Below are 25953 nucleotides of genomic sequence, written 5' to 3'. Positions count from 1 at the left end.
AATAAAAAATCGCATAAGTTTAACAGTGGATTTTCTCGCCAAAATTTGTGCTAATTTCGCCTCAGTCGCACCAGCCTCTCTCCACTCATGTACAGGCTTCCTCAGCCCTGAAGCTCTGATACCATGTCAAAATGAGATGCTTGAATTAATAAATAAAAACTCACTAGTCAGCTCTACGAAAGAGAGTCTGAACCAGGAGAGTCTGGCTCTGCAGAATGCTCTACATTCTCAATATACTTCAAACATTATATAGCATACATAGCAATAGGGAAGTTAGAACCATACCCTAAGAAATAGAAACTAATTCCTATCCTAAGGTCTCGTGAACCAACTCACACTATTATAGGATTCTCCATTATCTTCAACATAACGATAACAATGTGATGCAATTTTTAGTGATATAAATTATAGTGTGTTTTAATTATTAGTGTTTTTTAATGAATAGAAACTAAAAAATTAAAGCTAATAATGATGTAATCTCCAATGATAATAATGTGATGCAATTTTTAGTGATATTGATCATAGTGTAGTTCTTTTTAATGAAGGGAAGGTAAAAAAATTAAAGAAAATAATAATGTAATCTCTAATGATAACAATGTGATGCATTTTTTAGTGATATAGATCATATTGTGTTTTAATTATTAGTTTTTTTTTTTTAATGAATTGAAGTTAAAAGAAAAAAATTAAAGCTAATAATTGTATTAGCAAAAAAAGTGATTAGTTAAAAATTACTTGTATTTTTATGAACTTCCAATGATATGTATAATTTGTCTAAATTATTTATGTGATTTTTTTAAAAAGGAAAATAGTAAGTTAGGTTGAAATTGTGTGTATATAGATTTTCTTTTCAAATGAATTTTTTTCTATATTTTCATTTTATAAATTTTGTTAAAAACATTAATATATTTTTATTTTTACAACAACTTGAAAATATATATATTTTTATAAAATTGGAATGAGTATATTCCACTTAATGGAACTAGTAATTTGTATATATAGCTGTTATTATTTCAAATAAGAGTTAAATATTCTTATTAATTTATAGATTATTAATATTAGCTAAAAACATTTTAAAACAAGTTATATATATTATATTATTTTGAGTAATTTCATTTATATCTTAATTTAATCATTTTAGAAAGAAAGGAGAAAAGAAGAAATGGATTATCAAGATGAATAGCAAAGATAGTTCTTTTGTTATGGCGCTTAGGGTATTTCTTTGAAATTCATCTCTATCATGTTGAAGTAACCATTTTGTTGGAAAAATGTACAATATAATATCTATTTGGAAGTAACCAATTGTTGCTTAGGTTTGGTTTGTTTATTTATTTATTTTAACAAAATTGGAGTTAGATATATTATCTCTATCCATAGTCTATCACTTATATGTTTTGAGGGTTTTATGATGTATTATTTGGTTTAGTTTTTTGGTATTTTACTGTGTATTTTTTGGCCCAAATCCTAGTAGAGATTTTAGAATCACATATGAATTCTTTACAATTCTAATGTCCCAATAAGCTTTCAAAATGCTAAATTCATATATTAAATCAAAAATTGATTTTAAACAACATTGGAACAAAAAAATTAGCCAAATTACAACAAATATTAACACTTAGATATACCTAGAAACAAAAACAAAAATTATTTTTTATTATAATTGATAAAAGTAATTTGTTAACCTACAACTCGTAATTATTCACCATCAGTTGCTGGAACTGCCCTGCTTCTGCGTAGATGCTTGTACGTGACAGTTGTTGGAACTAGAGATAAGATTGAGCTTTCAAACCACTGTCTCTTGTTTCTATCCCTGTCACTGGCGAGCTTTACGATTTTGAAACTAGTAGAACACATTCTCAATGTTGTCGTACACCTGTAGTGGACCGAGAAACTGCAAATTTGGTCGGTGTTGGGAGTGTGGATCCTTTCACTGTAAATGGTTTCCAATAAAGCTATTTGTTCTCTAGCCGAAATCCATTTAGCATTCGTTGTGGATTGACATTCTGCCAATTCTCTGCTTTTCTGGTTGATATGCAAAGGTACTATTGCAAATTTGTTTACCAGTTTATCGTTGTGGATTGACATTCTGCCATTTCTCTGCTTTTCTGGTTACCAGTTTATCGTTACTTCTGCAAATTTGTTTACAGTTTATTTAATCAAGTTATGTGGACTCCTCAATACATGGTCTATCATACAGATTGAAAGCCCAATTGCAAGCAGTGGTCGTGGATTCACTATTGGGCGTATGTACACAAGATCTGGAGAGGTAAACCGTGTATCTGCTTGAAAATTTTATAATTTCCAAAGATTGTCGGCTTCCAAATTATACCATGTTTTTTTAATGCCATTGTTGACTGATGGAAATATATTGAACATTGAAAGCAACTTGTAGTATTGCTTGCACAAGAAAGATTAATCAGAGGAAGATGCAGCCAAGGCCAAAACTATAATTTAAATAGAGAAAAAGATACTTGGAGTTTAATGTACTTTGTTCAAGTACCATTTATGGCATTAATTTCAGCAATTTCAGTACTTTGTTCAAGTACCATTTATGGCATTAATTTCAGCAATTTCAGCATTGTATAGCTTGAGAATTTGTTGTTAGCATAATAAACATCATGTTAACTGCTTTTGATATGCTGTATTTTTAATTCAATGGCTAGATGTGTTGACAACCATGGTCATCAGAATAAGGTCTGCATGATTTGTTAATCCATGGTTTAACCCTATGCTTCAATCTGTATTTTGTATTACTGTGATTTTAAAAACTGTACATGCTATGGTGGACTCACATCATACTCAGCATTGTCCCCCGTTTATTGGAGAAAGTACCCACAACGTGTTGTTCGTCCAATGAATGTGGGCTCAAGGTTCTTTATAATTTTATGGGATGCCTACACCATGCCATCTTGCAAGAGGATGTTATGTATTAAAAGGTAAGGTAAATTAAACATTAACCAATAACAGAAAATAGGAGTAATCACACACATAAGAATATTAGAGGATGCGAGAGGAGCATGTCGAGTGTGGAGATGCGATCGAAGCTCAACGAACCAGACTTTCACAACTCTGGCGGCCATGGCCATGACCAATCACTGACAGGTAGGTAATTTCGACGGACCAATGCATGTTCCCTTTCGCCATCTGCAAAGCCGTTGTTTCATCAATGCACATTTACCTATCGTCGTGTCGTCACCTGCTAGGTTTTGCTTTCAACGTTTTAACCAGTTCTAAGGTAAGCAATTAAGTTTTTTGGTTGGCCTCTCACCCAGAGGCAGAGCCGAAGCTCCCGATCTTTCGTCCAGCCTTGTTTTTTGAGATGAGAACTCTCTGAATGTCGTCCTCGCCCAGTCTTCTGGTTTTTCCTGTTCTGGCTTCCTATTTATTGGTCTCCGACCTTCTGGTTTTCGTTTCTGCTGGCGGATATCACGCGCTCCCCTGGGCACGCGCCTGGTAAGAGGTCAGTTATCTTTTTTATCCTATACAGTTTGTTGCGTTTCTATGCATCTGTTAAGGAATAAAGTATTGCTTCTGAAGTATAGAGATGGTTTAGTCTGGGGGTGTTGGTATTGTTTAGCTAAATAGCTCTCGCTACGTCACGTTAATTCTATAGCTCTGGGCCTTTACAAGATAATCCATGGTTTGAATTTTTCCCAACCTGGATGAGTTTAAGTGTAACAGGGTCTGTTAGTTTCTTTGCTCAGGTCTGGACTTCTTTAAGATGTTATCGGCAATTCTTCTGAAATTGAAGAAGTCTATAGTAATTTATAAACCTTGCTCAGACATTCGGTTTAAAATAGGAGCATGGTGGTGCATTGTTGAAATTTATTGCTACTATCTAGTTTGCCAGGAATCTTCTACCAGTTAGATGTTTTTCTCTCATCCTCTAAAAGTCCCGAAGCTCCTTCGGACCAGTGCCAGTAGTGTCTTCCTCCAACGGATGCCTGGATTACGGGACCGGAAAAGTTTTTCGCGGGATCAGAAATCCTCAGTGTAATCCCGAAATGGAATTTCAAATCTCATCGGGATCTGGGTTGTGTCCTTTATATGACGTGTATTGTACATAAGTGTATAAACAATTTAGGAGTATCCCTCTTCAGTCAAATTTCCTGAGCGCTATCGTCATCCCTAGTTATGATCCCTGGCCAAATGTTGGTTTATAAATCCGCGCTTGCCTTGAATTTTGGAGCCATCCTTCCTGAGTCTTCTTAGCGCCAGTCCCAAAGTCAGAGCTGAACCATCCTCACTTAATTCCCCTCATTTGGAATTTATCTCATCCAGGTTTTATGCTCAGAAATGGATCAAAGGATTATTAATTTCTTGTACATATCTTGATCTGGAAATCTTATTAGGACTACGGGGGGTTGCATTTCCAAGTAGAGGGTTTTCTGGAGGCGCATGGACGGTGGGTCGGATGCATCGGCCATGGTCCAGGCGACTATTCAGGCCAAAAAGGCACGGGAGGCCGCCACGTTGTCTGCTAGGTGGCAATCAACCCTGGATGATATGATTGTCAAACCTTCGTGGCATGATGCTGATTGGGAGAGGGAAGGGCTCCAAACAAAGCATCCATCTCGGGAAGCATATAGGAATAGGGATCCCCAACATAAGGATAAGATGCAGCGTGAACATGCGAGCCGTTACAATAAAGCCAGGAACCCTGTCAAAACCACCCCCCCGCCTACTGCTATCAAACTGGACAACATTCATCTAACTGAAAGAATTGAAAGCCTTCAGGATCTCACCTTGGTGGGCATATGGCATTTTCTGGAAATGGACGATGCCACGATGAGAAAATGGCTTGAGGTTAGGTGGAAACCTTTGATTGGTTATACCCCCATCATCTCTAACCTCATGAAGGAGTGGTATTGTTTTCATTTCCTAAACGCCCGTGACGTAGAAACTATCTTGAAGGGTCCTTGGGTTTTTAGAAGGAGTTTTCTAGCTCTCTACAGGTGGTATATTGGATATGACCCGTTAAAAAATACTCCTTCAAATAACTTGATTTGGGTGAAACTCCCAAATCTCCCTCTGGAGATGTGGTCCATGGAGACTCTCGCTGAAATAGGCAACTCCATTGGTAGATTTGTCTATGTTGACCCGTGGTGTCTTGGAGAAAAAGACAAAAGGATAGCGTGGATTCTCATTGAGAAGGCCTATAGGGGGGGTTTTCCAGATCATATTGAGATTGTTTGTAGGCACCTGAAAATTAAACAAATACTGGACTTTTGGGGCATCCCCTTCAGATGCTCTGCATACCACAAAACATGTCATTTAATTAAAAACTTCCAGTGGCATCCAGTTCCAAAATCCAGACTGTTTCATCGAAGGTCTCGGATAGTTTCTCCCGAGCCCTCTGAAAAGGAGAACCCTACTCCTACAACTAGCTTATCTACGACAGAACTTGTGGATGGACAGGCCCTTAAAAATCTGGAATCCAAAGCCACCCTTTCCCTGCAGTTTTTGTCTCAGGATTTTTCACATGAGCCCGAATCCAGACCTGGAAGCTCTGAAAAGTTTGGCTGCTCCACTGTTAACAAAGCTATAGCAATTCACTGTTCGCCCATTCCAGAACCAAGGGACGATAAAGCGGTTCCTTCTCCTGTGCCCATTCAGTTTAAGGATTTCATCGTGGGCTCCCACCCCATCTTGATTTCTTCATCATCGCCGACGCCGGAAAAGAATCTTTTACAATCCACAAAAGGCAAAGAGCCTTTGGTGGCGGTCACCCCCCTAAATTCCCCAGTTTCATCTCCAGCAAACATGTGTGACAGCGATTTAGACTTTTTACTTAGCAGGAAATCTCTTGAGTTGGAGCCTCTGACCATTCATAAACCGAGAAATCTTGCTTCTCCGTTCATAAACCCGAATTCTGCAAGGAATATTACAGTAAGAAAGAAACACAATGGAGGTAGCAGACATTTTAGGGGGAGGACAACTGTTACAGACAACAGAGTAAGGAATTTATCCCTGGTCGATGTTCCCATATATGATATCACTGAAACTCAGCCTCTTAGAGCAAGCATGGCTAGCGAATCTTCCAAATGACCTTCATCATATCTATGAACATTAGAGGTCTAGGCGCAGACCTGAAATTCTTGGCGCTAAAGGACATCTTCCACTCAACTAGGCCAAAAATTATTTTAATCCAAGAAACCATGCACAACAATCATGTGCCCATATCCTACTTTAGGAAAATGTTTCCTTCATGGTATATGGTAGCCTCAGAGGCAAGAGGTCTGTCAGGGGGGCTGGCAGTTTTATGGGATCCTGATTGGATCAGAGCTAAAGCTTACAAGTGTTTCGCTGGTATTCTTATCTCGGCATCTATCAGAGGACAAAGCTTTCAAATTAATATTTTGAACACCTATGCGCCTTATAAGAACAGAATCCCTTTTTGGGAAAAATTATTTGCCTCAGAAATTTTTGATATTGAATCTCTGATGATTGCAGGTGATCTAAATGTAACATTAAGCTCTGATGAATGCTGGGGTAACTGCAGAAAGAGAGATCTGCTTGCAGACCGTATTAAGTATGAACTTCTGAACAGAAATCTAGTGGATATTGCTCCCTCGAAAATGATGCCTACATGGAATAACGGAAGAACAGGAGAGGCGTATATTGCTAAAAGGATTGACCGGTTCATAATGCATATAAGCATCATAGGTAAAATGGGCATGCCATTCTCATCCATTGGGAACACATTCACATCCGATCATAGGCCAATTTACCTCAGTTGGCGAGAGAAAGGATTCAGAAAGAGGTACCCTTTCAAATTCAATAGAACATGGTTAGAGGATCCATATTTCAATAAAATCATTTCAAATGCATGGAAGAATCTATCCGCAAGAGATATGTCTTCCCCATTTATGACTTTTAGAGACAAGATGTCTGTTTTGAGGAAGGTGGCAAAAGAGTGGCAATTTGAAAAAAGAAAAAGGGACAGACATGCGCTTCAAGAAACACAGAGGTAGCTGGACAGTATATTAAAGACTATGGATGAAAATCTTTTTCCCCTTAGCATGAAATGCCGTATAAAATAACTTGAAAGAAAAAAACAAAATCTTTTGAAGCAGGAGGAAGCCTCTTGGAGGCTCAAAAGCAGGGCAATATGGCTAAAGGATGGTGACAGGTACACTAAGTTCTTTCATAAATATGCAAGCTCTAGGCACGAGAAAAACTCCACATGGAGAATAAGTGATGGAAAGGGTGGTTTTTTTGTCTCACAACAAGATATATCAAAGGAGGTTGTAAGGCATTTCAAAAGCCAATATAAAAGAAGGGAAGGTTGTAATTTTCAAGACATTCTATGGGGTATTTATTTGGTTCCACAAATGTCTGATGATGAGAAAAATGAGAGCCTATTTCAGCCAATTACAAAGGAGGAGCTCCTTGGAGTATTGAGGGCTTTCAAAAAGGATAAATGCCCAGGCCCGGACGGCTGGACCATAGAATTTTTTTCTCATTTTTTTGATATCATCAAGAAAGACTTGCTGAGGATGGTTGAAGCATCCCGAATTTCAGGCAATATTCATCAGATCACAACATCCACTCAGATTGCTCTAATCCCAAAAAAGGCTGGAGCGGAATCCTTCCAAGATTTCAGGCCGATCTCATTATGCAATATAACCTTCAAAATCATCACAAAAATTATTGCTGAAAGAATAAAAGCGACTTTGGCCTCCTTTCTTTCCAAAGACCAACATGCTTTTTTAAAGGGGCGAAATATTTTGGATGCAGTCGCTAATACACAGGAAAGTCTTTTTTCTATGATATCAAAAAAATCAGATGCGGCCATCCTGAAAATTGACTTACAAAGAGCCTATGATTGTTTAGATTGGGGGTTCATTAGATGTTTATTGGCAAAGATCGGCTTGAAATCAAACTCCATCAGCTGGATTATGTCATGTGTAGAAAATGTGAACTACGTGGTCATCATAAATGGAATGCCTTCTCCTTTCTTTCCAGCGAAAAGGGGACTTCGTCAAGGATGCCCCCTTTCCCCTCTTTTGTTTATATTGGCAATGAACTCTCTAAGCCTCCATATAAACAAGGTGGTGTTTGAAAATAGGTGCAGGCCTGTCAAGATTTGCAGGGATAATTTTATCTCGCACAACCTCTTTGTTGATGATGTGCTCATTTTCGCAATGCTTTGCAGGGTTTCGTGGATATGTCTCAACGACATTCTTAATAGATTCCAAAGAGCTACGGGGTTACAAATTAATAAAGCAAAATCTACCCTCTTCCACAATGATATCAACATGGAAATGGTGAAATGGATCTCTGAGTTATTAGGAATAGAGATGAAATCGCTCAAGGATGGCTTGAAATATCTGGAATTTCAGCTGAAGGCCAAGGGCTATTCCAAAGCGGATTGGCAATGGTTGATAGAAAGATATTACAAAAAGATTTCGGCTTGGGAATACAAGTTTCTTTCCTTGGCAGGTAGAATTATTCTAACTCAGGCGGTCTTATCGCAGTTGGCTGTTTTCTGGGCTCATATTTTCTTCCTACCTGCAAGCATCATTCACAAAATGAACAAGATATTTGCTAATTTTATATGGGGTGGTAAATCAAATCAAAGGAAATTCCATTTATCCAAAATGGAAAAGATTTCTTTGCCTAAGAATCTAGGCGGTTGGGGGCTGTTGGGTTTGCGGAATTTTGGTAAAGCGCTCCTCTGCAAATCGCTATGGAGGGGAATCTTTGGTGAAGGGCCATGGAGTATCACTATTAAAAAGAAATACATGAAAGGTAAAGATTTGGAATTCTAGTACAGGAATGGATCAATTGGAGCCAAGCAAGGATCTGCTATATGGCTCAATGTCCGCAAAATCGAGCAATATTTTTTAAAGAATATAAAGTGGAGTCTTTATTCTGGCAGCAGAATTTTAATTGGAATTGACCCCATTCTGAGTGGGCGGGAATGCTTAACCATCCCTGAGAGCCTTCTGTTTTTCTTCTACAGGAAAGGCATTTTTACGTGGGACAAATTAATATCAGTTTGGCATGGACCAATCCCCCTATGGAAAGAAGCCAATGATCTTCATTTGTCAGAGCCTCTAGTTATGGTATGGAATTCTGTCAAGGATGCTCTTCGAAGTTGTGGTTTTCATCGTTCAGGGACAGTTGACCATCTTATTTGGATAGTGCCAAATGCAAAGCTGTCGGCTCGTGTAAAAGACATTTACTCTGATATGATTAATTTAAAGGCTTCTCGTTCCTGCTCTATATATCCTACGATCCTCTGGAAGTCAGGGTGCCCTCTTAAAATGATTATCTTCTCGTGGCTGGTGTTCAACAACAAAAATTTAACATGGGAAAATTTAAGGAAAAGGAACTGGCACGGGCCGAGTAGATGTTCTATGTGCGAATCAGCTGAGGAATCCAATTATCACATGTTCTTCCAATGCAAATCTTCTCTGCAAATCTGGTATGAATTGGCAATGCTTTATGGTTTCCCTCATGTTGTTTTTGTTTCAATCCATGCAGCTTTTGAATGGTGGAGTGCTCAAAGAGAATCATGGAGATCTTTTATTATCATCGTCCTATGGTGCGCATGGAAATGGAGGAATAACAAAACCTTCAAAGATTCAAAGGACTCCCTAAAGTCTATTTTGCAACACATCATCTCCATCTATGATTCTGTGCCAATAAAACAACCCAAAATGAGAAAAGGCCACATGAAAGAGAAAGAATGTCCCCTCAACAGAGTTCCTAGTGCATTTTTTGATGGGGCTGAGCAACAAAACACTTGTGGCTGCGAAGTTCACATTATCATGGACGAGAAGCTCCAATATCTTATTTCATGGAATGGTGGGAAAGGCACTAATAGTATGGCTGAGGCGAGGGCTCTAGCGGGCCTCCTTGCCTTCTGTGTGTTTTTTGATATACAGGAAATTTCAATTTATGGTGACTCCAAAACAATGATTGATCATGTCAAGGGTGCCTGCCACATTAATAGTCCTCATTTGGCAGGATGGATGGACAGGATAATGTTCTTCTGGGGGTGCATGAGAGATTGCTCCATACACCACATCTACCGTGCCCAGAATCTCCAGGTTGACTACCTATCCAAGAAGGGTCTGATTTTAGGTTCTGGCTCATGGTCCATGATGGTTATAGATGGAGAGAATTCCTGCTTCATCCAGGACTTCTCTATCCCTGGTTTTTGAGACTCCTTTGGTTTTGTTACAGGTTCTCTTTTCTTCAACCTTTTTGTCTTTTCTTGTATAAATCATGAGTTTTAGCTGTCCTAAAACTCAATCTCATATGTAATATGTACTCGTCATGTGATGCTCATATCTCTGGTTTTTGTTTTTCCCGATTGTCTTTTTCTGGATTAGTGATACAGGCTTCCGCTTCCTGGAAGGTTCTCTTCCTTCAGGTTTTGGCCACGTTGTCTCTATATCTAGGTCTTCTGGCTTCTTTTTTGAGCCATTTTTGTACCATCTGGATCTTTTATATTGACTCAATATAATACTATGAAGCTTTTTCTTTCTAAAATATATATATATATATGGAAAATCCAGAAAATAAAAGTAATCATACACTTAAGAACACCAAGAATTATTTTTGGGAAAAATCCAGCCTAATAGATTATATTAGATTTGAGCCAAAATTCTGATCAAGTTTGTTGGGAGCTCTTCTCAACCTTTGGTCTTATACACTGATCAGCGAGACCCAACTCAACCCTTGGCCCCTCACACTAAGGTTGGAGACTTTACTCCACCCTTGGCATCTTGGTGCTTGGCCCACTTACAATAGAAATAAATAAGTCTATTTATAGGCTTCATTCCAACCAGATACAACTCACATAAAACCAGGGGTCACAAAACCATGTCCCTGTAACCATGAGTTGTACATTATCATTCCCCAATCAAGGTTAATCTTATCAGAAAATGATATAAAAGGCCATTATTAAACAATTGCCAATCAATGGATCCAAATTTAAACTTGTTTAGATTTGTGATGCTGAATTCAAATCTAGTTTGTGTAGAAATAAAATTCAGTAGTTTCCTTGTTGTCATCCCATCTTCTAACGAGAACTCAAGCACGTTGCTCCATCCGTCTTAATTATCTTTATATTTATCTTTTAATTTTTTCAATTTTTCGGTTGAGAGTTAACATAAAAAAAATTCAGGTGAGAAGAACAAAAAAATTGGTGGATGCAACTATCAATCTGGGTTCGTTGTAATGATGTTGAACTCAAATAGTTTTATACAGATTATATAGGTTTTTAAACTCTCTTAATGTAGTAGTTTGTTTGTTTTGCCGCTACCGACTTTCATGCGGCTTTTCGATACGACCAGAGTCACATGGTCGAGTTACGAACCCCTAACTTTTGAGTGAGATTAATTTTATAATTCACTTGAATTGTTAGCTTTGAGATTAAATGGTCAAAATACAAATCAATCCCAAATATTAATTTCATTATTCATTACTATTTTAAATACCAGTTTCATTTTTCATTTCTCTCCTAGTAATGCTGGGTTTGTTGGATAGATATTCCTGTAGTATTAGTGTATTAATATACTCGAGAATCTGCTTGAATACTGCAGATGAGGCGCTGATAAGAAAATCTTTTGGAGAGAGAATCTGCTTGAATTCAGTGTATCTTTTTCGATGACAGTGAGAAGTTTTACTTTTTGACCATGCACTTTCTCTTTATCAATTAACTGCAAGGGTTTGTTTCATAAATCTTGCAATGAGCAGCCTTGTCAACACATGAGTCCTTTCTAGAGCATAGGTTTCGAGTAAAGCCTACACATTTTCTTTTCTTATTGCCTACACCATCACCTTTGCTCTATGACTGAAAGGTTTGGATGACATCAATGTTGTCAAGCATTATCTTTTCTTTCAATGCAAGCATGATCTATCAAGAAAAGTGGTTAGTTTATGTATCATCCAAGCCTTTTAATTGGGTTTCTAGTATTTGCACCCTTTATGAAAAATTCAAGAAAAAAAAAAAATTACTAATGTTTTTCTTGTCTAGCATTCTTGCTTCTTCATAACCCTTTTTTCCCTCTCCTTGAGAATTTTCAATTAGCCTTCCTAGGATCTCTTCCTTGAAAATAAAATTCAATACCTAAAGCCAAACATGGTTTTTGTTTGATGAGGCCTTGTTGACTGCACTTTCAAAGGGCCGACTAGTTTAAGGAAAAACTTCTTTTAGAAAATTGGGTGTTCTTTTAAAGTAGCATTATTTGAGAACACCTCCCTAGATCTAGCTTTTAATCATTCCTTCACTATGAAATGCAAGTTGGATAAATTTTGTTACTTGATTCCTTCCCACAACCCTAACTATAGCCCCATCCTTCCCCAAAACACTTATCCAAATTGCTCAAACTCTAGCCTTTAAATATTGCTCATACAACCACAATGAAGGACATCAAGCAATCAAGCATTGGGCGAAAAATTATTTGAAAAAAAATGCTAAGCCTCAATCAATGGAATCTCGTTGATACAACCCTAGTCAAGGACAAAAAACAATGAAGCATAGGTGTGAATGAGCACTTGAAAAAAAACATTAATCATTCTTCCATTGAGTCTTGTTGATATAGCCCTAATGAAGGATGTAAAGGAGCGAAGCATTGGGAGTAGCCCCTAATGACAAATCTAAAGGGGGGAAGCATTGGGAGCTTTAAAGAATGCTCTATCTATAACAAGCAGGAAGCACCCTAGGTGAAATGAAACTCAAAGCAACCATTTATGTAGATTATAGGTCTTGTTTCAATTAGGGATAGGAACTGCCAAAAGTAATTGCTACTAATGATGTGGTAGAAGGAGTAGTGGAGAAAAAAAGTAGCGAAGGACATTTCTAGCATAAGGGGACCTTGGAAAGAGTAGAAAAGGGAAACAAATGAAACATTGAATTTTTCATAGCAATAGATGGAAACTCAAGAGCAACCAGAAGGGTTATTGACTATGGACTATACATCCTCTAACCGAGTAAAATTATTAATCAATATGTGGTACAAGTTATGCTTTAATCTAATATATTTGGAGTTGTGCCTTGAGAAGAGGCCAAATAAGACCTCAAAATTTTTGATTGGTTAAACAAAAGTGTCGTAATTGTTTGATAAGTCTAGAAAAAGTGTTTCATTGAATATGGGACTAAAATTTTGGATTAAAGATTTTTATTTATGTGTGAAAATATTTGAAAAATGAAAAACTTTTCCAATAGTAATTGATGCCTTCACATAGGGACTAATAATAACATATGAAGTATGTCATCTTGGCACAAAGTTTAGTTTTAGTTCATGTACCATCTATTCTAGGTAAGAAAAAATGGTTAAATAATGATAGGAATCAAAGTTAAACATAGTGAATATTTAAACTAATTAGTGTCGTTGTGTACATAGAATTTAATAATTCAATAATAAAAACTAAAAAAATGTATTGATGTGATATGTTTTCCAAGTTATAATCAATGATCATGAACAACTCACATGTATTTTTAAAATTGAAATGAATTTTGTAGCCTAGTGCTAAAAAGTGGGAAGTATAATAAATTGGTGTTCAAACTCCAAATAATTTAATGTTTAACGAGCAATTTTTTCCATTCATATAAAATATGTCAATGGAATGTTCTCAAGAATGGTTTCATGATATTTTATCAACAATTTTAATTATTGTGTCTTGGGATTTTTTCTACTCTTGAGTTGTTCTGAGCACAAGTGAGTTGTTATGACAAAATGAATACATGAGGAAAATAAAATATATATTAAGTAGTCTCGAAAAAGAATGTACTCCTTGAATATATTGACATCTTTAAATAAATATCTCATCACATTATTTAACTAATTACATATGTATAATTTGAGGAATCAATACACTCTTGCATCAATGTGTTTTTCAACTATTACATCACATTATATATAGTGGACTTTTTTTAATTGAATTTACTTTCAAATGAAAAGATAACCAAGATATCTCCTTCTCTAACTAGATTAGAAACATGATTATCGTGATTGTAATGACTTTTGTTGATCACAACTTCTTAAGTTTCCATCTCTAGATTAGTTGCATTTCCAAATGTTGATGATTGTCTCAATTCTACATGTTTCCATGATTGTGATTGTAATGCCCATCACTAAATTAGTCACATTTCCAAATATTAATAATTGTCTCAATTCTACATATTTCCATAATTGTGAAAAAAACATTATTTTAATTTTAGGAGTCATCACTCAACTCTACACCATCAATATAAACCATAAAAAATAAAAGTACTTATGTGTTTCAAACAAATTGATCCATTAGCCTTGCCAATTACAATATTCCAAAAGAACCTACTAGAGATGGATATCTTTTTGACAATTTTACCAATAATTTTTTTTTAATATAAAAACACAAATTTAGTTAATTAATTATGAAATTTAAGATTATCCGAACTTACCCATGCAATGAACGTGCATTAAGTTGAATTTGTGGCTTTTGCCACTGCAATACATGATTGTAGCATTATTATTAGTGTCATTTCTTCAGAGAAAAAAAAAACAACATAGCTTTATATTAAGAGTATATAAAGATCATGAATACATAATTCAGAAATGACAGACTGGCTTGGATGCCCAGACCTCTGCATAATGATGCAAAACCAATTCCCATACCAGCAGACCTATCATCATTTACAAAACCATAACAGAAAAACACATGAGAAAGAACAGAGACAATATATACTTCTCCCGGATCAGATGATAATGGAGATGTGACAAAACTTTACTGTTGTTCCAAAAAGGAATTCCATACAAAAAACAAATAAGAAGAGAGCAGCTACGTCCTGCCTATATGAAAAGAAGCCAAAAACAAAAGAGAGAGTGACAATCTGAAGGCAGAAACGACTTGCACAATCACAACCCGCGGCCATATTATTAGTGTCATTTCCCATTGCATTTGTTTTAATAGAATAAATTTAAGTTCAAATGATGCAAAACACAATACTAATACGTGCATTGTCAATTATTATTAGTGTCATTTCCCATTGCATTTGTTTTAATAGAATAAATTTAAGTTCAAATGATGCAAAACACAATACCAATGGGTGCATTGTCTTGCATCATAGGTTAGAGTTGAAAAAAAAAAAAATCACTTTTTATCTCATTTGTGTCAAAATCATGCTTCCCATGCTTTTTATGTCACGTTACTATAGAGTTTCATATTAACATCATAGTGATTCGTGTTAGCATTTGAATATGGAACATTTGTATGGTATTTATGTAATGTTGTTTTTTTTTTAAGTTGTTTTAATTACTATTGATTATTTAATTATTAAATATTTAATAATTAGATGTGTTTATTTTGAAATAAGGTTTTTAAATTTTAATTTAATTATCAATATTATTAAGTAGATGGTATAGATTTAATTTCTATGGAATATTTTAGAATATTCATAGTAATATACACAATGGTTGAGATTTATCTTTAAAGTAGCTATGTTTTTTATTTTTTTTTAATTGATTAATTAAAAACGTGTCATATAAAGTAAGTTACGGTTTTTTTGGGAATGTGGTATTGATAAGCCATGATATTGGCTCATCACATTGTAACAAAGTCTATTTACAAATTAAGAATCTCCATGGAAATCTCCATGTTAAGAATCTTGTTCCATGTTTTTTTAAATGTATATATGTTTTTTTGTAAGCCGATAGTTTCTGTTAAATCATGAAAAAGATACATTGTGGGTAGCTCTTCTGGAAATAAAAAATGGCCTTGCTCTGACCGAATTTGTTGGCCTTTAAGTACAAGCAGCATAAAATAGAAAGCAACTGAGTAAAACAAGGGCTCGATCTATCCATAGTCCATCAAGCACAAAATATATCCAAAAAATACACAAAACCAAAGTTCATCCTAACTACTGAATTGGGTTAGGAGCATTTACCTCTAAAGCTATGTCGTTATCATATGGGCATTGGAAAGCTTCGTGAATGTGAGATTCCACATGAGCCATGCGAGACTCATAACTTTCCATGTGATCCTGAAGCTATCATTGAGCCCTTTGAAGGGAAGCTTGACGAGCTAGAAACTGCCTCTGATTGTGAAGAATATCTGCGAGAAAACCAACCAAGTCTCCATGATCCTCATGTTGTGTATGGGAAAGCTAGTGAACAGAGTGTTGGAGGAGACGAATTTGCACTTCAATGGAGTATTAGGGAGCTAGAAGTTCCACTCGACCAGGCAAGTCTCTACAAGGGGCTACCAACTCCCCATCATCCTCATAAATCCCTCTGCCCGAGTGACCTCATCCTCGTGGATGGCCTCGCTGGCATAACATTATGATAGTGTTGACACCCCATCTCAAATCCCTAATTAAAACTTCCCAAATAGACCAGTTATGTAGTCTCTGACCCCTCACCCTGAAACCCCATGTCCCTCCACCTGACCTACAGACAAGGGAGGGCGTACCAGTTCTAGAAACATACACCCCCCCTCAACGAGTAGGAGTTGCAATAGGCTAACAGTACCACTGATTCAACATCAAGATGTACAGGAGTGCAGATGTCCTCTACCTCCAACAAGCTGATAGAAAAAAAAAAAAAAGTCATAACGACTAAAAATTGATGACACAACAGATGAGTGGTATGACTAAACAAGCTTCCAGGATGTGCACTACTTAAATAGGTGCTCTTCAACGTGACCCAAAGGAAAATTAGACAAGAGATAGGAACCAACTACCGGAATAATGGTACTGTAAGCACACTCTTACAGTTTGTAGTAGACCCACTCCTCCTCTACCCATTAGACCTAGAAGAGTAGCTCACAACCCGCAGACTTTTCCATTCCTATCGATGCCTCACTTGCTACGCACCAAGCTCCCAAATGGAGGTCGCACTTCGAATTATGAATGAGAATGAAACACTGAATGTGGTTGGAATTAAGGCCAACGCCTCCGCTTCCAGAGATAGCCTAGAACTAAAGCTGAGGAGACACCCCTCAGCCTACGCAAAAGAACTTGTCTCTCCAACTTTCATCTCTGGTCTCACCACCCTCACCACACCTCCATATCTCGTGTTCCTTATACCAATTTCTGCATCAAGCATGTTCATCAGACCTATTCCCAAGGCCCATTTACTAATTGTCTTGTACGTTCATGTTGTCGTGTGTGTGGGGAGTAACGCCCATTTTCCTATCATATGCCTCGACACGCACCCCCAGCGGGGAAGCCTGCTCTTTTTGAATGAGATTTTCTAAATGGCTCAGTAAGGATGGCTCCAATGGCAGCGGCCAACCTGATACAAGATCATGGGATTCATCCATCGCCCCCTGGTTTGCTAGCCAATTCACGATTTTATTGCCTTCTCACCTGGTGTGAGTAGGGATCACATAAGAAAATGAGAGTAGAAGGTCCTTGATGTGGGAGCCTTGAACTTATAGTCGCCAACTTCTATTCATTTTTTCTACTAGAACACCATGAAGGATCTTCTGAGTCATTTTGATCACCATTTTGGAGTCTCGAGTAATGTCAATTTTTGGGATTCTTTTCATTTTAGCCATCATCAATCCTTTTTCAAGGGAAATCGGTTTTGTAACATTGTTCATTGTGTACCCACGTAGACCTAGGAATAGGTTGGCCCATCAAGTCCCTTAGCATTGCAGCATACCTAGCCGGACCTGGATTTCCTTTCGAGGCCCCGCCAATTGATGAATATGAATCCCTCAAGGGGAGGAATGAACATGAATGGAGAAGAGATGTGATCCAGGGGGTGATGAGGACTCTGGGGTGGAGACATTTTTAGGGACAGATTAATATTTTCCAGGATTAAAGCCTCCTCTTCACTAACTTTCCAATCTTCTTCCGTCCAAGGCTTCGATAAGATGGCCTTCCTTATATTGCCTTCAGTAATCTTCCAGATATGTTGCGGAGGGATGTCTTGGTCTTTGAAAATTTTTATGTTTTGAATTTTCCATATGTTCCATAGTAGGAAGCCTAGGGAAAGGATCTAGGCCTGATTAATGATAGGGTTATAAAATAGAGAAATCGACCATTGCTCAATAGTTTCATGTCGAGGATCTTGATCATGTGATTGATTGGTTTGATCAGATGTGCGCTTTGTATCCTTCCTTATTTTCTAGTTGAGCATATATGTGTGTGTGTGTGGATTGTAAATTCTGCAATACTTGTGTTATAAAGCTCCATAAGAAATATGTTTTGTTGGTCATAAATTTCATAGAACACTAAGGACGGTGTTCCCTCAAGGTGGAGGGGTTTGTAATAGCCACTGGTTGATTTTCCATGTAAATAAAATAAGACTAAGGTCATGGGACACATATTTTAAGTTGAATGGTGTGGAAAGCACCACATTGGAGTCACTTGTGGTTTAATAAACTATCGAAATTGGCAAAGGTGAAAAGGCAATAAATGACATTTAATTATGAGAAATAAAGGAAAATAGGAGAAAATGAAGGTGAAGAGACACAAATATGCATGCAAGGGAAATTAGAGAGAAAATGAGGAAAATAAAAGAAAAAGGAGACATCAATGATAAAAAGGCATCAGAGAAGCAATTGATAGTTTTTTGACATTTTTGGCTCAGCATTTGTTCATTCTATCTCTACTACACTCTTGCACACCATTCTTGGAGCCTTCTAGCATTCACTTGGATTTGGAGACAAGTAAGGAAAGGATAAGCAAGGAATTAGTGGGCATCGGAAAAGAAGGTGGATCAACAGCTACAACAGAACTCCATTGCAGGTAACAGGTTGCATGTATGTATTTCTTATTGAGATTTGGATGCATGATACATGCATGTGGTTCTTTGGTATAGTTGTCATTGGTATGGATATTTTCCTGGATTGACAGTGGTTTAGCCTTGTCTTTCCATTTCCTAGATATCCATGATGTTGTGGGTTCCCTGTTTGGATTTTTTATTGGTTCTCGGGTTCCTTGGAGTTTTTGGGTTGGGATAGAACCTCTGGAGCCCTATTACAACTTAGGTTCCTTGGAGACTGTGGGTTGAGATGATATATATTTGGAGCCCCATAATATCTTGGGTTCCCTAGATTTTATGGGTTGAGATAGAATCCCTGGAGCCCTGGAGAGCTTGGGAAGAGATCAATCTGGTTTGGTATTAGTGATTTCTGGACCGATTAGGTGAAATCATTGTGGCTGAGGGTTGAGGTGGTTTGGCATATGGAATCCTTGGTTGCTTCTATTTTGGTTTAACCCATATGATCTCATATTCATGCTTGGAATATGACACTGGGGTGATTGGTTAAAAGAGAGATTTGGTTTAGCCTAATCTATGGTCGGGTGGTACGTGGAAGTCCCTGACTTGGTTGGCTTCTGCATACGTTAATATGATCTATTTCTTATTGTGATCAATGAGAACATGTACGAGTTATTATGTTGATCTTATGGCTAATTTTTTATGGATTCCATTATCATGGTTATATGTTAGTTATATGCATGGTTATATGATGTGCTCTTGCTATGGGTCTTGTCTATGATTCATAATTTAGTTAATTATTGATAAATATATGAGCTAACAAGTGTTGATGCAGCTAGCTTGAGAGGGCAGAGAGCCTTTTTTATGATTCTTTAATGAAGTTAAGAAGATCATGATCAGATATGCATTCATGACCTGTAGCTATTATGTTTACCATATGTTTCACGGATTTTTTATCATGTGTTTGGCATATCCTGGTCAAGATATATCCCTATAATTGATTGTTTAGACTTTTCATCATCTCAGATTTCATCCTAGAAAGTTATAACGTGTTCTAGGCAATGGCATGTAGGCTAGCCCTGAAAAAGTTGCACGAATCTTGCCACCGCATGCACAGAACTTGAGAAATTTGGTTATAACCACATAAAAGAAGGCTTTTGGATGTGGTTGAAGCCTTCCATCTGCAAGCATAGTGTTTTAAGGGTGTGGTTGGGAGGAAAAATTTGTAAAAATAAGTTCCAGCTCAAGATCTAATCATAAGAGGTTGTTGGTTAAATTTAGGGTGATTTTGTGTTCCTAAGCGGTATCAATAAGTTTCCAATTGCAGGCCCCACTTCCACAACTGGAAATTGGAGGTCGAGTCATTTCATATAACTCTTAGCTCACGTTTACCCTGGAGAGCTTTTAAAAGTGGCTAAATGTGGGAGGAGGTGTTACAGGGTGTATCCTTTTGGTTTGTGTTAGTAAATTGAATATAATAGTAGGTTGATTCCTACAATAATGTTTAGACATAAGTTCTGTTGTCTACTCTCGTATGGGTATCCATGTAAATTCCTATATATCCTTATCTATGTGTGTATTATTTGATTCATGGTGTTGTTGTGTGGTTTTTTAGATAATAAATTAAAGATCCTAAGGACTGTTAAAAATTGTATAATATTGATTCAGCCCTTCCCCCGCCCCCACTCCCAATATAACTTTTCCATCATTCAGTGGTCCAATTGGTAGCACCATCTTTTCTTTATTTCATCATCATGGGAGTAATATGTTCCACTCTTCTAGGATGTTGGTTTGATCCATGCCCTTCTAGAAATTTTAGAATCCCATGCAAGGATGTCAGTTGAGGAAACCCATTCCAATATTTTGGGAATCCAATAAATGGAGGTTTCCCTTATTTTAGTCAAGGTAATCAAAATTTTAATATGAACACTGGCGTTTCTCAAAATAATCCATGGAATCCTAGTGCTAGTCAAAAACCAAGCTTTTCCTTTTCAATTTCTATCCAACCTAGAATTTTTGGGTTGGAATGTGTCTTTCCTTAATGTGAACTTTTAAATTCTTGTCCTCCATCACTTATATCAACACCATTTCAACCAGATCTACCTGGACAATAAATTTGATAATGGTTACTTGAATACATTCTTTTCAAACATCCATTTCAAGGATCCTTGGGTGTTTCACTAAAGTAATAGGAATGAAAGCCATCTTGGGATAACCAATGGAGTCATACAACTTCGTTGGAACATCTTTGCTTTTCTCCAAAAAGTCACAGGATTTTCTTTTATGTGTTCACAAAGGTCAGCATTGATGTCACAAGCCATACAATAAAGTATAGTGGGTAATTAAGAGTCATGTCTAGCAATTGAAACACAAGAATGCGAGATTTCATGGATCAAACCTTGTAAGGGTTTGGAAAATGGTTCTTTATCCTTGCTTCTTCACCATGCTAGTTAACCCAATCAAAATTTTGGATGCAAGAATGCTAGCATTTAAATTAATCAATGGCTTCCCTTAGAGATAAAGAATCCAACAATGGGACTAACCACACATGCCCAAGAAGCAGCAAAAAATATCAACGGATTTATATCACGGAAGTTGAGAGATGGTTTATTCTACAAAGATGATGCAAAGGAGGGAATTGAAATTACTATATGTTATACAAATTTCCTAGCAAGGTTGGTATGCCTACCAAAAGCGACCACAAGACAATAGAAGAATCCATAATGCATGCTCAACAACACTTTTGTCAGCCTCAACACATATTACATAACTAAAACTAAAGGCGTTTCAAGTGCTCAATTTATAAAGTTCAACAATATTAATATTAAATATATGTCATGTTGTTTTGAACGTTGTTGAAACATGAGTTGTATTTGAAACCATAGGAGATGCTGGAATGGTGGACTAGATGAGATGTTATAATGAAGTATTATATCAAAACATAATAATAATAAAACATAATTTGGATTCAATTAAAACAATAATATAAAATAAAAACTAATAATAATAAGAAGAAGTTGATTCAATTCAAATTTTTATATTGTAATTTTTCTTTTATTAATAAAATTTATAAACAATTTCTTTAGCAAGAAATTTATAATATGTGTATTTCATTCAAAGAAATTTAAGTGATGATGATTCATATTTGCAACCATGATACTTTAAAACTTCGGTTTCAAATTTATATAATAAACATATTATTACAAATAATAATATTTTTATATCCAAATATATGAAATATAAATAACAGTTATAAATTAAAATTTATTTTATTATATATACTAAAATAATTTAAAACTATATTAACAATCATAACATTTTATAATATCACATCTCAATTTAAAAAAAAAATATCATTTACAATAATCTTTCTTACAATTAAAAGAAAATAAAAAAATTATAAAATAAGTTAAAAAAATCTATAAACACAATATAAAATATCGAAAAGAAAATGTGAAATATATATAACTATATGTATTATTATTAGTACCATAATAAAATTAAAATGAAAATGAAAATATTTAAATTTACTTAAAAAAAATTGATCTTTCACAAGATAATTGAAGCTTGAAGCTACTTTGGTTCATGGAATGAATATTAAAATATTTTTAAGGAGTCATTAAATAAGTTAAAAAAATCTATAAACACAATATAAAATATCGAAAAGAAAATGTGAAATATATATAACTATATGTATTATTATTAGTACCATAATAAAATTAAAATGAAAATGAAAATATTTAAATTTACTTAAAAAAAAATTGATCTTTCACAAGATAATTGAAGCTTGAAGCTACTTTGGTTCATGGAATGAATATTAAAATATTTTTAAGGAGTCATTGAGGTTGTAGCTTTAACTTTTTTTACAAAATCATGTGTTTGCGAAAAGATAGATAGATTGGTCTATCAAGGATATAGTTTTACAAAATCATGTGTTTGCGAAAAGATAGATGGATTGGTCTATCAAGGATATAGTTTGAGTGATTCAAATTAAGATGCTAAACTTTCACACTTAGATATATTTTAAGCTTTTTTATATTGATCCAAGAGGTTGCATTGATAACAATGTGATGTAATCTCAAATGATAGCAATGTGAGCAATTTTTAGTGAAATACATCGGTTAGTTAGTTAGTTTTTGTTTTTTTATTATTAATTAATTAATTGAAGTTAAAAGAAAAGGAAAAATAAATTAAAGTTAATAATTTTATTAAAATAAATAAAGTAATGAGTTAAAAATTATTTGTATTTTATGCACCTTCAAAAAAGATATTGGAGATACTTATAGTTTGTCTAAATTATTTATGTGATGTTTTTTTGAACAAGGAAAATAATAAATTAAGTTGAAATTGTGTATATAGATTTTTTTTTTCACATTTTTTTGTTTTTGTTTTTTGTTTTTTGTTTTTTTTTTAACATTAATATATTTTCAATTTTATAAAAACTTGAATATATATATATTTGAAATGAGTATATTTTATCTAATGGAATTACTAATTTGAAATGAGTATATTTTATCTAATGGAATTACAAATTTGTACATATAGCTACTATTTTTTCAAATAAGGATCATTTTACACCATTTCTTTTAAGACTTGAACTCATTCCCCTGGAAACATACCAGTGGAATTAAGTTTCTTGGATTAAATATAAAATATATTATTGAAAATAAATATTTTTATTAATTTATAAATTATTAATATTAGCTTAAAAAACTTTAAAGCAAGTTATATATATATATATATATATATTATATTATTTAGAGTAATTTCATTTATATCTCAATTTAATCATCTTAAAAAGAACGGAAAAAAGAAGAAATAGGCTAGTAACTTGATTAGTAAAGATAGTTCTTTTATCATGGTTCTTAGAGTATTTATTTGAAATTCATCTCATTCATGTTGAAGTAACTTTTTTGTTAGAAAAATGTACATTTGAGAAGTAACCAAGTGTTGCTTAGGTTTGCTTTGTTTGCCTTTATTTATTTTTTTACAAAATTGGAGTTAGATATATTATCTCTATTCATAGTTTATTACTTATATGGTTTGAAGGGTTTTACTATGATTTATTCGGTTTAGTTTTTTGGTATTTTTATGGTGTATTTTTAGTCCAAAATCTGATAAAAATTTGCTGAAATCACAAGTTTGAATTGTAAACTCTTCACAATTTAAGTGCCCCAATAATTTTTCAAAATATTAATTTCATGTATATAATCACAAACAAATTTTAAGATACCAGATCAATAACCCAAAAAAAAATTTAACCAAATTAAAGCAAACATTAATGTTTAGACATAGTAGAAACCAAAAAAAATATTATAATTGATAAAACTAATTGGTTGACATACAAAAACATGGGTATTTTATTTTTGGGACCATCCCTCGTAAATTTTGCTAACCTTGACAACTCGCAAGTATTCACCATCGTCCTTTTGGCGACCGCTTTCTCAGTTGCTGGAATTGCCCTGCTTCTGTGTAGATACTTGCTTGTACGTGACACTGGTTGGTACTAGAGATAGATTGAGCTTTCAAGTCTTGTTTCTATCTGGGCCACTGTCAAAATCCAAATCAATTCCAAATATTAATTTCATTATTCATTCCCATTTTAAATACCAGTTTCAGTGTTCATTTCTCTCCTAGTAATGCTAGGTTTGTTGCAAAGATATCCCTGCGGTATAAGTGTAGTAATATAACTGAGAATCTGCTTGAATTCTGCAGATGAGGAGCTGCTAAGAAAATCTTTTGAAGAGAGAATCAGATAATTAATGTATCTCTGTATCCAGGTACAGCACTGTTAGTTTGATTAATTAGCTCAATGTATCTTTTTACAGAACTGATGGTAAAAGTATGTTAGTTTTTATAGAGATGACAGTGAGAAGTTTTATTCTTTGACCAATGCACTTTCTCTTTATAAATTAATTGAAAGTGTTTTTTCATTCTTGAAAAAAAAGAAGAGATATCTCCTCAATATCGTTAAATTGGTTCTAATCAATCAGGTGATTTTGGACTAATTTAGGGCCATAACCAAAAGATCATACCAAATCAAAGCCCCATGAAACTCTGCCTGGGAATGTAACTCAAAATGCATTGTAATTCATCATTTTGTTTCCATATTTTTTATTTAATTTGATTGGGTACTGATTAATAATAATGAAGATGTGACCCTCATTTTGAGTTGGCAGCTAATGTCCTCAATGTGAGGAGCATTCATCCACCAATGTCATAAATGTCTCAAACAATGAAACCTCGGCTCTCTCACCTTAGTCTCAAAGAATTTGAAAATGAATCGCCTTCCAGTCAGCTACAACTTCACCCCAAAGTACTCCAGAGACTCATCCAACGGCGGGAATTCATTTAAATTCGGAGACTTGCCGCTCTCCAGACATTCAAGAAGTACCCAATCCCAAAATGTCGGGCTTTTTTCCGTCCAAATCTCCTGGCAGTCATCGCTGCATTCCGATTCCGTTTCCGAACAGGACGATGAAAATGCTCCTTCAGAAGGCAGCTGCAATTCTTCTGCGGCGAATTTGGCGGCTGAGGCTTGAATTTGGGGCGGCGATAAAGAAGAGGCGCAGGGGATTTCCGGCTGAGACAGGGGAAAATTGAGCTTGGCTTTTGATCCTCTCAGGCTACGAGCCTCTCGCGCAAACGCCGCAAAATCGTAGGCGCGGGCAGCCTTTTCCAGGGTGTCATAGGAGCCGAGCAAATTCTGCCTGTGCAATTAGGCATTCGTATTTCGAAACCCATTTCCCCCATTTTCTCATTCGAATTCCTTAAACTGCCGCGACTTCAGTGAGCGATTTTGGCGTCTGTTTGGGCGTTCAGGTTTTGCGAGGGGTTTAGCCATGTCGGTTTGTTGCTCTGGTATTCCGGAGTCGAACTCAGGAAGTGCTTGAGAGTTTGAAGCCTAGAGGGTTGAACTCAGGGCATAAAGGTGCTTCTACAGTATTGCAAGTGAATATTTGTGCTTACTGATGACGTTAAGAGTGTTAGCTGCAGGGCAACATATATATAGGGAGAGAAACCGCGTTGAGTTCCTAAGGATTTACGCGTACTAGTACACGTGGCCGCTTCAAACAGCGTTATGCGTAGGACAAGAAGCCAAGATAAAAATATAGGCGCAAAGACATTTATTGAAAATAATTTGATTGGTGAATCTGATTTGGTGACGTGCTTCCTCAGTGAATATGCGGAACACTTTTGAGTCGGAATTGATGGGAAGCTTCTTTCGCGTGACGAGGAGTCCAATGAACGTAAAGCGGAATTGTAGAGGGCGAGCAGGGGTTAAATT

At 35.6% G+C, this 25953-nt stretch overlaps 1 protein-coding gene across 1 annotated transcript in view; it reads right to left on the bottom strand.

The window, feature by feature from the left end:
* Positions 1 to 24963: 24963 nt before the first annotated feature.
* The window catches only part of LOC149176369 (uncharacterized), a 10419-nt gene continuing 9429 nt past the window's right edge, over positions 24964 to 25953 (bottom strand). Inside the window, exon 4 of the mRNA XM_089421447.1 lies at positions 24964 to 25375. Within this exon, the coding sequence (XP_089277573.1) occupies positions 24964 to 25375 (412 nt within the window). The remainder of the gene's footprint in view (positions 25376 to 25953) is intronic.

The sequence above is a fragment of the Pinus tabuliformis genome, chromosome 4_1, assembly GCF_031772625.1.
Source record: "Pinus tabuliformis cultivar Carrire ecotype Pingquan chromosome 4_1, CPIR1, whole genome shotgun sequence".
Taxonomy (NCBI): Eukaryota; Viridiplantae; Streptophyta; class Pinopsida; order Pinales; family Pinaceae; genus Pinus; species Pinus tabuliformis.
This window is presented reverse-complemented; position numbering and strand designations above follow the sequence as displayed.